We start from the raw sequence: 15,306 nt of genomic DNA, 5'->3' as shown, positions 1-15,306 counted from the left end.
ATATGTGACTTTATACACATTAAATTTTTTCTAGCAGGTTATGTTCCTAATTATGTTATACTTAAGCTAGTATTAGAATAACTACTAGTGAAACTAGCCAATGGTAGAAGAGTGGCATACTTGGGTTTATTATTTGGACATTAAAATTAGATAAACTTCATGAGCCACCCAGGACCTATCCAGAGTTGATTGTATTCATGACCCTGCAGACTCTCATCATCTAAACATCACAAAGGGCAGCAAATACACCGAATCAAACTATGGATATGTAACAGAAATCTCCTTCTGAATCAGCCTACAATGAGAGGTATAGAATGAGCGTAGTGTATCTACTTTAGAACAGACTCACTTTTCATTGTGCACTGCAAAAGTCCTGGCTAGGCATACAGTAGTAGGAAAGTGGGCAAAACTTTAACCTGGTTACAAGAAGTGGCATTTTCAGGGCATGACCCCAGTAACACAGACAAATTGATGGATTAGCTGAAAGACAGACGTTGAATTGATACGACTGTCTCCCTTTATGTAAAATCCGTGTTTGTTGTACTACCGATTCCATTGTGACCAGATATTTTTAAAAATGGTTGAAAACAAATGTGACACTCGTAAATAATCACAGCGCTGTTACAAAAGCAAGCTTTAGAGGTGCATAGAATGAGTCCTTGGGAGAAATAATTCACATGGTAAGCATTTTTCATAAAAGCCGATGTTTTGCCACTTACTGTGAATGGATTTTTATTCACCCTTTTTTCCTTTACTTTTTGCCTGAACTCCTGGTGATGAATTGTGGATGGCTGTTTCAATTACTCTTTCATCTCTGAGACACTGAATCTCCGCTATTGTAATTTTGAAGCCAATTGATTGGGACTTCATTGTTTATTTTATAAATAAAAGTCAGGTTAAAAGATTTATTTGAAACTTGTAGGAGTAATATAGGTTTTATCCTTATGTTTCCTTGAAAAAAGTAGATAAAATCGCTCCGAAAGAATAAGTTACTCCCAAGATGTAAATGAAAACTTCAGGAATTATATAAATTCTTTAAAATATCACTTATGAATTTATTGCTCCTATATAATGAGCGATATCTCAGCAGACTGTTAATGTAGCTTGTTTTGCAAAGAATTCTTTTAGATTAAAAAAAAATTGCTCTTTCTTTGTAATATCTGTCTTGGATTTTTTTTTGGATACTTATTAAATTTCCTTATATTTTTGCTTATTGAGGATATTCTTCAGCAGATGATTATCTACTATGTGATATTTGAAGTAAATATTACTAAACTGCCAGAATATTTATTCAGAAGATGTCTATATTTGGCACAAACCAGCACTGGAAGGTCAAACTGGAAACCAATAAAAACATGGAGGAGACTAATCAGGGTCTAGGGCTGGAAAAGGAGACGCCTTTGGGTGAACTGTTTATATGGGTTTGACTTTTGAACAATTTGTTCACTTTTCATTTTGAAAAATAATAAAAATCAATCACCTCTCAAGTCAGAAACAACAATGAACCCCACCGTGTATAAAATTAGTGATACGTGATACGTGAGTGCAGTATTCTGTCTGTGGCTCTTTAGTTGGACATTCTAAGAACAGAAGGATTCCAAAGAAATATGAAACTTAGAACTTTTATGAGTAGTTACAATTTTAGTATTGTAGTTTTGAAGCATATACAGGAAGATTAAGTAAATACCTGAAGATGGTAACAGTTAAAACTAGAAACCTAGAGAAAAGTTGATTGATATTTTATAACAATTTTTTCAACTTGTGTTTTCAATATGTGTCGTCTTCCAGATTTCAGGTTAGTTTTGAAAAGCCACTGAAATAAGAAAATACTGGATATCATTTTGACTATTTTCATTTCAAAAATAAATGCTTTTAGGTACTTATTTGCATTAACTGCAATTCTCTCTACATTTTTGCAGTTTTGTTCTATAACATGAGTCTGGATGTGAACCGGAAGATAGAATCTCCATCAAGATTTTACTTTTCTTCTAATGGAACATCTGATGTGATTACAAGCAGCATGAAAGTGTCAAGCAAAGTAGCTAACTGCAGAACACATCAAGCATTTATGCGGGTAATGTAGACTAGTTTTTTATTAATGAATGTGTAAACTTCAGTATTACCACTACAGTGAAAATCTTACTGCATTGGTATCTTTTTATAAAATGTGGTTTAAAAGCAGATGTGATTCCCTCCTGAACTAGCTGGCCTATTGTTACAGGTTAAGATGTTTGGCAATCCTGTGATGTGGCTAATGCAGAGTCCGCATTTTGCATCTTCTTTATTTCACATTTATCACATTTTTACTGTGTCATTCTTTTTAAAGATTTGCCTTTTCCTTTGTACAATTGCTATTTTCCTATCCCTGTTTTATATGCTTCCCTAGAAATGTACATATTGAGTAGCTCTGCTGCTTCCAGGTAGGTTTTTCTTGACAGGGGTGTGGTAGGGAAGGGTAGGGTGGGGGCAGGGAAGTTGGTTTGTTTTTCGTGTGACTCTAATGAAGCAGAAGCCATCGTGACTGCGTTTGGATCAGGTCTTTGTCCCCATGCCAGCATTGTTAGTGATGTCAGTGGGAACTCGCACAGTTGCAGCGTGGTAGGGATCATCTGTGGGCCAGGACAATGACTCTCAAGATGTTTGGGGGTATGTCCTGCCAAAGCACAGCCAGTTTCATGTTTCTTTTATTAAAATACTCATTCCCAAACTGATCATCACGTTCCTTGCGTTGGTCAAATTTTATCCTATGGAGCAGTGCCAGGTCGTTTTCATTAGGGAATGGTGTACTTCATCAGAAAATCTATGGCCACAAAGAAGCCAAACTATTCCCAGGAGCCCCTTCTGGGATTGCAAATAGTAGCCTCCGCTTAGAACTTAATTTTCCCTTGGATACTTATTCCAAGCAAATGCAAACAAGCATCAAGGTTCTAACACTATTAAATGCTAAGAGCAATAATCCCTATGCTACTTCCTCATTTCCCTTAACACTTTTTATTGTACTAGAATAAAGCTATGAGATGGTTGAGAACCAAAAACATAGAATGATACTAATGTAACCATCATCTATATGTTAGGGATGAAAGAGGGATTTTTTTAATGCTATATAGTTGAGATTGTACTTAGTCTCCAAAATTGACTCACCTATCATTGAGACCATTTTCAAGGCAGTAAAAGGGCTGACATTAGACATTCACAAAGAAACATTGTGTTGAATTTGTATGACAGGAAACTGATCTGACTTGCTTAGTTACTCCTGTGTTTCTTGGCATTGTTCCAACAAGTAAGAGTTCATCAAAAATTGTGTATTTTCGTTGGGATACATTTGTAGTAGAAATGACAATTTAGCAGAGGTTTCTTGACACACACTTGTAATGTTACCCTGGTGTTGATGGTGGCAGGTTAACGGCGATTGACTTTCGGCCATATTGTCAATGTCAAACAAAAGCATTTACCTCTGGGATTGGTACACAGTAGGGACTTTTTAAAAAGTGATTGACACCATTATTAAAATTAAAACAGGTCTAGTTGTTATTCAGGAAGATATGGGAAGATAATGAGTGCATTGTCCATTCCCACCACCCTGGTAACTGGAGGTATTTCACAATGCTAATACTACTGTGCTTCTAGAGTCCAAAAGAACCTGATAGTCTTTTTTTTTTTTAATTTTTAGAAGATGTATATTTATTTTGAGAGGGTGAGAGAGAGAGAGAGAGAGAGAGTTGGCGAGGGGCACAAAGAGAGGGAGAGAGAGAATTCCAAGCAGGCTCCACACTGTCAACACAGAGCCTGTTGTGTAGCTCGATTTCATGACCCTAGAAACATTACTTGACCTGAAATCAAGAGTCAGACAATTAACTGATTGAGTCACCCAGGCACCCCAGAAACTGATATTATTCTGCCTTCTTAATGATAGTAAAAAAAGAAGAGCAGTGGTCAGGACGCTTGGATTGTCTGTCCCTTTGTTCCATAAAACTTGTCCAGTATCAGGAATATTAATGGTCATATTCTACTTCAACGTCACTTACAATGAAGTGGGGTACACTTGTTAATTATGTGGCCTGGCCCACAGCCTCCACTTCTCACAGGACTCTCTGTCTGCCAGTTGGGCACACTTTCCTCCTATGGTCCTTGGCATTGGTCATACCAGATAAGCTCCACTTAATTGAGTAGGTATTTGAGTACCAACATTCTGTTTGAGACACTTGTATATATCAATGAAGGAAATGTAAAGAGATTACTGCCCTCACCGTGTTTATAGTCTAGTGGAGTGAGGTAAACAACATGATAAAAATGTAAATTTTAGACTATTTTACAAGATAAACATGATCAAAAAAGAAAAGGGCAGGGCGCCTGGGTGGCTTGGTCAGTTAAGCGTCCGACTTCGGCTCAGGTCACAATCTCACAGCTTGTAGGTTTAAGTACCACATCAGGCTCTGTCCTGACAGCTCGGAGCCTGGATCCTGCTTCGAATTCTGTGTCTCCCCCTCTCTCTGCCCCTCTGTCCTTCCCTCCCTCCACCTGTCTGTCTCTCTTTGTCTCTCTCTGTCTCTCTCTCTCTCTTTCTCTCTCTTTCTTTTTCTCTCTCAAAAATAAATATTTAAAAATTTAAAAAGGGCAGAGTACAGGAAACTGTGGAGTGCTGGAGAAAAAATGAAGGGTGCATTTTCTTTTATTTTTTCAAGTATAATTTACACACAGTGTTAGATTAGTTTTAAATGTTTTATATAATGATTCAATCATTCTGTGCATTAGTGATGATCACAAGTGTCCTGTTTTTAAAATTTTAACTGCAGTGTTTCACTAGTTGCAGCTGTACAATGTAGTGATTCAACGGTTCCATATGTTACTCAGTGCCCATCAGGATAAGGGTACACTTAATCCCATTTATCTGGTTCACCCATGTCCCCAACCTCTCTCCCGCTGTTCTCTATACTTAAGAGTCTGTTTTTACCTCTTTTTTTCTTTGTTTTGTTTCTTAAATTCCACAAATTAGTGAAATCATATGGTATTGGTCTTCCTCTGACTTACTTTATTGAACATCCTACCCTCTACGTCCATCTGTGTTGTTGCAAATGGCAAGAATGCATTCATTTTTATGGCTAATATTCCAGTGTGTGTGTGTGTGTGTGTGTGTGTGTGTGTGTGTGTGTGTACACACATGCCACATCTTTATGCATTCATCTATCAGTGGACACTTGGCTTGCTTCTATGTCTTGGCTATTGTAAATAAGGTTACACTAATCATATGGGTGCATATTTTTTTTGAATTAGTGTTTTCATTGTCTTTTGGTAGATATCCAGTAATGGGATACCTGGATCATATGGTAATTCTATTTTTAATTTTTTGAGGAACCTCAATACTGTTTTCTAATAGGCTGCATTAGTTTGCATTCCCACTGGAAGTCCCAAGGGTTCCTTTTTTCTCCACATCCTCACCAACTCTTGTTTTTCTTGTGTTTTTGATTTTAACCATTGTGACAGGCTTGAGGTGACATCTCATTGTGGTTTTGATTTGTATTTCCCTGGGGATGAGTGATGTTGAACATCTTTTCATGTGTCTGTTGGCCATTTGTATGTCTTCTTGGGAAAAATGTCTATCCAGTTCCTCTGCCTGTTATTTAATTGGATTTTTAAAATTTTTGGTGTTGAGTTGCTTAAGTTCCTTATGTAGTCTGTATATTAACCCCTTATTGAATATATCATTTGCAAATAGCTTCTCTCAGTAGGTTTTTTTTGTTTGTTGATTGTTTCTTTTGCTGTGCAAAAGCTTTTTATTTTGGTGTAGTCCCAGTAGTTTATTTTTGCTTTTATTTCTCTTGTCTCAGGAGACAGGTCTAGAAAAATGTAGCTACAGCTAGTTTCAAACACATTACTACCTATATTTTCTTCTAGTTTTATGGTTTCAAGTCTTTCATTTAAATGTTTAATTCATTTTGAGTTTATTTTTGTGCATGATGTGAGAAAGTCCAGTTTCATTTTTTTGGCATGTAGCTGTTCAGTTTTCTCAGTACTATTTGTTGAAGAGACTGTCTTTTCCCTATTGTATATTCTTGTGGGTTTATTTCTGGGTGCTCTACTCTGTTCCATTGATCTATGTGTCTATTTTTATGCTAGTACCATACTGTTTTGATTACTACAGCTTTGTAATATAACCTGAAATCTGGAATTGTGATACCTCCTAGTTTGTTCTTTCTCAAGATTACTTTGGCTGTTTGGGGTCTATTGTGGTCCCATACAAATTTTAGGTTTATTCTAGTTCTGTGAAAAAATGCTTTTGGCATTTTTATAGGGATTGTATTGGATCTAGATTGCTCTGGGTAGTATGAACATTTTTTTTTATTGGTTTCAGGAGTAAAATTTAGTGACTTATCACATACACCCAGTGCTCATCACAAGTGCCCTCCTTAATGCTCATCACCCATTTATCCTATCCCCCCCCACCTCCCCTCCAGCAAACCTCAGGTTGTTCTCTGTTTTTAAGAGTCTTTTATGGTTTGACTCCTTGTTTTCATCTTCTTTTATTTTTCCTTCCCTTCCCCTATGTTTATCTGTTTTGTTTCTAAAATTCCACATGAGTGAAATTATTTGATACTTGTCTTTCTCTGACTTATTTCACTTCGCTTAGCATAACACACTCTAGTTCCATTCATGTTGCTGCAAATGGCAATTTCTTTTTCTTTCTTTCTTTCTTTCTTTCTTTCTTTCTTTCTTTCTTTCTTTCTTTCTCTTCCTTCCTTCCTTCCATCCTTCCTTCCTTCCTTCCTTCCTTCCCGATGGCCAGTTAATATTCCATTGGGTGTGTGTGTGTGCACATCTTTTTTATCCATTCATTAGTCGATGGACATTTGGTCTCTTTCCATAGTTTGGCTAATGTTGATAGCACTGCTGTAAACATTGGGGTGCATGTGCCCCTTCAAATGAGCATTTTTGTATCCTTTGGATAAATTCCTAATAGTGCAATTGCTGGGTTGTAGGTAGTTCTATTGTTAACTTTTTGAGGAACCTCCATACTGTTTTCCAGGGTGGCTGCACCAGTTGGTATTCCCACCAATGTCACAAAAGTGTTCCCCTTTCTCTGCATCCTTGCCAACATCTGTTGTTGCCTGAGTTGTTAATGTTAGCCATTCTGACAGGTGTGAAGTGGCATCTCATCGTGCTATTTGGTCTGTATTTCCCTGCTGATGAGTAATGTTGAGCATCTTTTCATGTGTCTGCCATCTGGATGTATTCTTTGGAAAACTGTCTATTCATGTCTTCTGCCCATTTTTTTTAATGGATTATTTGTTTTTTGGGTGTTGAGTTGGTAAGTTATTTATAGATTTTGGATGCTGACTCTTTATCCTATATGACATTGGCAACTATCTTCTCCCATTCCATCAGTTGCCTTTTAATTTTGTTGATTGTCTCCTTTGCTGTGCAAAAGCTTTTTATCTTGATGAAGTCCTAATAGTTCATGTTTGCTTTTGCTTCCCTTTCTTCCAGAGACTTGTCTCCTAAGAAGTTGCTGCAGCCAAGGTCATAGGGGTTGCTGCCTGGGTTTTTTTTTTTAACATTTTGATGGTTTCCTGTCCCACATTTAGGGTTTTCATCCATTTTGAGTTTATTTTTGTGTGTGGTGTAAGAAAGTGGTCCAGGTTCATTCTTCTTCATGTTGCTGTCCAGTTTTCCCAAGACCATTTGCTGAAGAGACTGTCTTTTTCCCATTGGATATTCTTCCCTGCTCTGTTGACAATTAGCTGACCATATAGTTGTGGGTCCATTTCTGTGTTCTCTCTTCTGTTCCATTGATTTTTGTGTCTGTTTTTGTGCCAATACCATACTGTCTTGATGATGAAGCTTTGTAATACAGTGTGAAGTCTGGAATTGTGATGCCTCCAGCTTTGGTATTTCTTTTTCAACACTACTTTGGCTATTTGGAAGTCTTTTCTAGTTTCATCAAATTTTAGAATTGTTTGTTCTAGCTCTGAAGAATCCTGGTGTTATTTTGATAGGGATTGCACTGAATGTGTAGATTGCTTTGGGGTAGTATAGACATTTTAACAATGTTTGTTCTTTCAATCCATGATCATGGATTGTTTTCCATTTCTTTGTGTTGTCTTCAGTTTCTTTCATAAGTGTTCTATAGTTTTCAGAGTACAGATTTTTACCTCTTTGGTTAGGTTTATTCCTCGGTATCTTATGCTTTTTGGTGCAATTGTAAGTGGGATTGATTCCTTGATATCTCTTTCTGCTGCTTCATTATTGGTGTATAAAAGTGCAACAGATTTATTTATGAACATTTTGACAATACAGTTTCTTTCAGTCCATAAGCATGGAGTATCTTTCCATTTGTGTCCTCTCCAATTTCTCTCATCAATGTTTTATCACTTTCAGAGGCCAGGTCGTTCACCTGCATGGTGTATTCCTAGGTATTTTACTCCTTTTGTGCAATTGTAAATGGGACTGTTTTCTTAATTGCTCTTCTACTTCATTATTAATATGTAGAAATGCAACTGATTTCTCTGTATTAATTTTGTGTTTTGTTACCAGACTGAAAATATTTATTAGTTCTAGTAGTTTTTTGTAGTCTTCAGAGTTTCCCACATATAGTACCATGTCATCTGCAAAGTTTTAATTTTTCCTTACCAGTATGGATGCCTTTTAATTTTTTTTTTTCTTAGCTGATTCCTGGGGTGGGACTTCCCATACTGTGTTAATAAGTAAAGGTGGTGAGAGTAGGCATCCTTGTCTTCTTCCTGATCTTAGAGGAAAACTTTTCAGTTTTTAACCATTGGGTATGATGTTAGCTGTGGGCTTTTTATATATGGCCTTGTAATGTTGAGGTAGGTTTCCTCTAAATCTACTTTGTAGAGAGTATCTATTATGAATGAATATTGTACTTTGTCAGATGCTTTTCCTGCATTTATTGAGATGATCATATGGTTTTTATCCTTTCTCTTGTTGATGTATCACATTGATTTGTGAATATTGAGTCCTCCCCACCCCCCTGTATCCCTGGAATAAATCCCACTTGATTGTGTTGAATGATTTTTTAATGTATTATTGAATTTGGTTTACTAATATTTTGTTGAAGATTTTTACATTTATGTCAATCAGAGAAATTGGCCTATAAGTTTCTTTTTTTGTAGTGTCTTTGGTCTTGGTATCAGGGTAATGCTGGCCTCATAGAATGATTTTGGAAGTTTTCCTTCCTCTTCTAATTTTGGGAAGAGTTTGAGAAGAATTGGCATTAACTCTTCTTTAAGCATTGGGTAGAATTCACCTGTTAAGCTGGTCCCGGACTTTTTGTTTGTTGGGAGTTCTTTGATTACTCTTTCAATTATTATTGGAAGCAATTGGTCTGTTCAAATTTTCCGTTTCCTTCTGATTCAGTCTGAAAGATTACACATTTCTAGAAACTTAGCCATTTCTTCTAGGCTGTCTAGTTTGTTGGCATATAATTTTTTCATAACATTCTTTTGTAATCTTTTGTATTTTTGTGATGTTAGTTTTTTCTCCTTTTTCGTTTCTGATTTTATTTACTTTGGTCTTATCTCTTGTTTTTTTCTTGATGAGTCTGGTCTGAAGATTTATCAATTTTGTTGATTTTTTCAGAGAACCAGTTCTTGGTTTCCTTTATCTTTTCTCTCTCTCTCTCTCTCTCTCTCTCTCTCTCTCTCTCTCTCTCTGTGTGTGTGTGTGTGTGTGTGTGTGTGTGTGTGTGTGTGTATGTTGTCTCTATTTCACTTATTTCTTCTCTAATCTTTATTATTTCCTTACTTCTACTGGTGTTGGGTTTTGTTCTTATTTTTCTTGCTCCTTTAGATGTAAGGTTGAGTTGTTTGCTTTAGTTTTCTCTTGTTTCTTGAGGTGGGTCTGTGTTGTATAAAACTTTCCTTTTAGAACTGTTTCTTTTGCTGCATCCCAAAGATTTTGGACAGTTATGTTTTTATTTTCATTTGTTTCCATGTATTTTTTTATTTCCTATTTGATCTCTTGATTTTCCCGTTGTTTAATAGCATGGTGCTTAGCCTCCACATGTGTGTTTTTTCCAGTTGTTTTCTTGTAATTGATTTCTAGTTTTATACCCTTGTGGTCAGAAAAGATGCATGATATGATTTTAGTCTTCTTAAATTTATGGAGACTTGTTTTGTGGACTAACATATGGTCACTCCTGGAGAATGTTCCATGTGCACTTGGAAAGAATGTGTATTCTGCTGTTTTTAGACAGAATGTATATATCTGTTAGGTCTATCTGATCTAGTGTAACATTCATAGCCACTATTTCCTGGTTTTCTGTTTGGATGATCTATCCAGTGATGTAAACGGGGTGTTAAACTCCCCTAATATTACTGCATTCCTGTCAATTCCTCCCTTTATGTATGTTAATAATTCCTTTATGTATTTATGTGCTTCCATGTTGAGTGCATAGATAAATTGTTACACCCTCTTGTTGGATTGTACCCCTTATGTAGTGCCCTTCTTTGTCTTTTGCTACAGTATTAAGTATCTTGTCTAATAAAAGTATTGCTACTGTAGCTTTTTTCCCCCACTTCCATGTATGTATGTTTTTTTATCCCTTCATTTTCAGTCTGCACCTAGTATCTTTAGGTCTGAGGTGAGTCTCTGATAGACCGTATATAGGTGGTCTTATTTTTTGAATCCGCTCAATCACCTTGTGTCTTTTGATTGAAGCATTTAGTCCATTTACTTTTAATTATTGGTAGGCATGTATTTATTGCCACTTTATTGCTTGTTTTATGATTGCTTTGTAGTTCTTCTCTGTTTCTTCTCTTGTTCTCTTCCCTTGTGGTTTTATGGCTTTCTTTAGTGTTATGCATGGATTTCTTTCTCTTTATTTTTGTGTATCTATTACAGGCTTTTGATTTTTCAGTTACCATGAGGATCATATATAACATCCAAAGTATACAGCAATTTGTATCCAGTTGATGGTCACTTAAGTTTGATCCCATTCTAAAGGCACTAAATTGTTACTTTCTCCTCCACATTGTATGTATATGATGTTATATTTTGCATCCTTTTATTTTGTGTATTCCTTGACTGATTTTTGTGGATGAAATTGATCTCACAACTTTTGTGTTTTAACCTCCATATTGGTTAAAAGAAGAATGGGTATTAACTCTTTTTTAAGCGTTGGGTAGAATTCATCTGTTAAGCTGGTCCTGGACTTTTTGTTTGTTGGGACTTCTTTGATTACATAAGTGATTAATCTGCTACCCTTATTGTGCGATCACATTTGCCTGTGAAATTGCTCCCTTTTATAATTTCCTTCTAGTGGAAATGCTTCATTTTTTACATCTTAGTGTGTTATCTGTTGAAATTCTCTTCTATTAGATGTCACTCTCCCTCTATGATAATGTTCCTTGTCCATGTAAATATATGACGATGAATCTTTGCCTTTGCCATATTCATATATATAACTTTATTAGATCCTAATGATTTCTGAAAACAAGATCTTAGAACAAGGGATAATTTTGAGGCTGCTTTGATTTAGGTAAACTCAATTAACAATTGGCAGCAGTTTTTAGAAATGTCGGAGCAGCCGTGGTGAAGTGAGACTTTGCTTAAGGCTTTTATAGATGGTATTTATTGGTTGATCTTGATGGAATCTCTGCATCAAATTATTCACTGATGTTTAAGAAGAGAAGAGGGGTGGTAAAGTGGGATGACAAATGAAGTAACAAGATTCTCTCCCTGCTTGCAATATTTCCAATAAAGCTAAAAATATGTAGCTTAGGCATCTGATCAGGAATGCCTGCCACTGTTTATAATCTGAGAGACCCAGTGAGTTCAGTGGCCTTAGCAATATTATATAATTATGAAATCAACCTGCCTACATGTATAGTAGATTAGTTTGTTCTTTCCCTTGGTTTCTGAACTTTCTGGATTTTGGATTTATGAACTAAAACAGTTTTATTTTGTTATGTGAGTCTTTAGGCAACTTCTAAAACCCATCTTTTTCAATAATAACTTCAAGGAAGTTAAGGTATATTTGGTTTGTAATTATATTTTATTTGTATTTTATGTATTCATTTATACTGTTAAACTGTACTAGTACATAATTCAGTGAGCCGTTATATATTAACCGTTATATATTAACCAAAGCCATTCTATATTAACCACAGCATACTATGGACTGATCCATATAGGCATATAGTTGTCCAAGTACAAACAGACTATATAATTATACTGACATTATGGTAGTCAGGAAGGGGATTAATTATTCCAGGATATGTTAATTCTTTGTTAGATTGGAAGGTGTTTGAAGACAGAATATTACTTTTTGTATGTTTGCATTCCCTTAGAGTTAATACAACTCCTTACATAAGGTAGAAATCCATGAATATTCTTAAAATTGATGAGTGATGTTTCTCTGTGCTATTTAAAGAATTCTATAAGGGAAAATCTGAGAATGTTCTATTGGTGTTACGATTAGAGCACCTGTTTGGGGGCTGCTGTCTTTTTTCAGGATGTTGGTAGTGCCAGCTGTTTGACAGTTCTCCACTTCCCAAAGCAAGCTTATACTAGATAGAGTGGTTATAATTACAGATGGTGGTGCTGGGTTAGGTTCCAATCTATGCCTCAGCCTTACCTTCTCCCTCCCCGATCCACTTCCCACATTTGTACCATTTGTACAAAAACATAAATCTGGGGGCACCTGGTGGCTCAGTTCGTGAAGTAACTGATTCTTAATTTAGGCTTAGGTCATGATCTCATGGTTCATGAGATTGAGCCCTGCATCAGGCTCTGTGCTTACAGCATGGAGCCTGTTTGAGATTCTCTCTTTCCCTCTCTCTCTCTGCTTCTCCCCTGCTTGCTCTCTCTCTCTCTCTCTCTCTCTCTCTCAAAGTAAATAAATAAACATTAAAAAAACCCACAAATCTGATCATATTCCTTGCTTAAAATTCTTCTAAGACTTTCCAGTCCTCTTTTTTTTTTTTTTAATGTTTTACTTATTTTTAAGACAGAAAGAGCATGAGTGGGGAGGGGCAGAGAGAGAGACACACAGAGACTCTGAAGCGGGCTCCAGGCTCTGAGCTGTCAGCACAGAGCCCGATACGGGGCTTGAACTCACGAACTGTGAGATCATGACCTGAGCCGAAGTTCGATGCTTAACCAACTGAGCCACCCAGGCGGCCCTCCAGTCCTCCTTTAAGTGTAGATTAGGTGCCCCTCCTTCTTCTGTACTTGTGTGTACTTACACTGGAATGCTCATACCCTACATTGTATGTAGATTTATGGATTATATAGATGCTGACATAGGTATTGACTTTCAGTTTTGTGTCCCCAGAGCCTTCCTTGTACTTGGCAGACCCACGAATAGATACACTGAAATGTTTATAGTGCAGTATCATTTTTCATTCAGTAAACCTTATAAATATTTCTGGCTCCACCCTTTAGGTTTTTCCACTGCATACACACAATAGGAAGACATGGACTTACTGCTTAGTGGCCATAAATACAAATTTCTATAAAAGTTAAACAAGAAGGCAGACTTTGTATAATTTCAGACATGTGGTAATTTGCATGCTTATGGGTTGCCCTATTTTATGTAATGTCCATAAAAATGTGGCATGGAATCTTCATTATTTTTAATATAGATAGCACGTGACCATCCAAATGAAAAATTTTAAGCAAATCTATTTTTTCCCTCCCAAATACGTAATTAGTCACTTCAAGACATTTTTGCTATTCTTGTCTTTAGGTGGAGCTGTTAAAGTTAAATAAGTGTGAATATCTGTCAAACACAGTTCTTGCAAGAGTGCACGTACATTTTATATATTGTGAGAAAAGCATAATTAATAGCTAATTAGGATAATGAAAGTAATATACACCAGATGTAGAGAAGACCTTGTGGAAAATTAGTATGAATTAGGTAACATGTGATTTGGTCAAAGCAAGCTTGTTGAGAAGAATTAAAACAGTGGACATGTGGAGGGACAATCAGTGGCTGTCTAGCTCCTACACCTAGGGAATAATTTAATCAAGTTTGCTATTGTAATACTCAGGGCTTCAAGCTGTTCGTTTTTCACAAGTTGATAACTTGGGATTTGGGCCTTGATTTGCAGCATTCCTATATGGTCAAAGTTTCATGTTGAGATGATCACTTTTCAAGTAATTTAATAAAATCCTCTCCATGTATAAGAATGGAAAAGTAATAAGAGATCTCAGATACTCTGTTTCATGCCCCAAATCGTCCAGATACCACTTAATTAATACAAGTCTAATACTTGGTATGTAACTCATTTTCTACTTAATGTTCATTGATTGGCAATAGTCAGATTTTCTTTTTCATTAAATTCCTTCCAAACGTTCACCTGAATATCCTATTATAAGAAGCTGAAATTCAGTAATATCTTGATTGGTTTATATAGCTATATTTTGAAGCGACATCTACATAATCAATTTCTAACATCTGTTGATATCTGAAATGCCAGGCATTGTTCTCAGTAAGTATTTTACAAACATCATACCACTGGATTCTCATAACAATAGGTATAGGCATCATGAGAATCATCATTATCCCCATTTTCGATGAGGTTAATTGAGCCATAGACAGACGAAGTAATTTGCTCAAGGTCACACAGATACAGATAGGGTTGCACCTGAGACTGGCAGCCCAGTTACTGTACCTCCAGGCCTCTTGTTTTTAAGCATGGTATACATATATTGGTAGTTATAAATAATGTAAAAAGAAAAATTATCTTTTTTATTTACATAAGGACGTAGAATAGTCTTTTAAGTGATAAATCCTCTTGATTAATTTACTTCACTGACTGTATCCAAAGTTACTACAGATGTAAGTAGCACAGCCATCATCTGTATTACAGGCATTTTTTCCTACCCATTCGGGATTACTAATTGAGCTTTACAAATTACTTGTTCTTCATTTGCTTTCAGGCAGTAATGTTTAAGCCATATTCTAATCTTAAAATGTTTATAGGTACTAAAACCTTGTTCCACTAACGTTATGGACTAGGAGTTCTGTAAATAACAATGCCATGGATCTACTCAGGAGCTGAATAAATAGAAACCTCAATTATGGGTTAAGGTAATATATCTAGCCCTGATGCAAACACTTGAGTCTATTTAATGTTTAAAAGGAACTTTGTTGAATTTCTGTTTTAAAAGGAGAAGACCCTAGAGATTGAAATGAGTATATGAAAAGTAGAGTCAAACTGTGATATAAAGAAACTAATTTTGGGGGCGCCTGGGTGGCTCAGTTGGTTAAGCGACCGACTTCAGCTCAGGTCATGATCTCGCGATCCGTGAGTTCGAGCCCCGTGTTGGGCTCTGTGCTGACAG

The 15,306-nt window shown here is 36.2% G+C and overlaps 1 protein-coding gene across 2 annotated transcripts in view; it reads left to right on the top strand.

Annotated features, from left to right (window-relative positions):
- Positions 1-15,306, top strand: part of ITGA4 (integrin subunit alpha 4) — a 95,695-nt gene that overhangs the window by 40,549 nt on the left and 39,840 nt on the right. Inside the window, exon 15 of one of the 2 annotated variants that reach the window (XM_047869539.1) lies at positions 1,920-2,074. In XM_047869539.1, the coding sequence (XP_047725495.1) occupies positions 1,920-2,074 (155 nt within the window). Of the gene's footprint in view, positions 1-1,919; positions 2,075-15,306 lie in introns of those variants that run through there. The other variant, XM_047869540.1, reaches the window with a different exon arrangement.

The sequence above is a fragment of the Prionailurus viverrinus genome, chromosome C1 (assembly GCF_022837055.1).
Source record: "Prionailurus viverrinus isolate Anna chromosome C1, UM_Priviv_1.0, whole genome shotgun sequence".
NCBI classification, from domain to species: domain Eukaryota; kingdom Metazoa; phylum Chordata; class Mammalia; order Carnivora; family Felidae; genus Prionailurus; species Prionailurus viverrinus.
The sequence above is the reverse complement of the archived record's forward strand: the minus strand, read 5'-3'. Positions and strand labels throughout refer to the sequence as shown.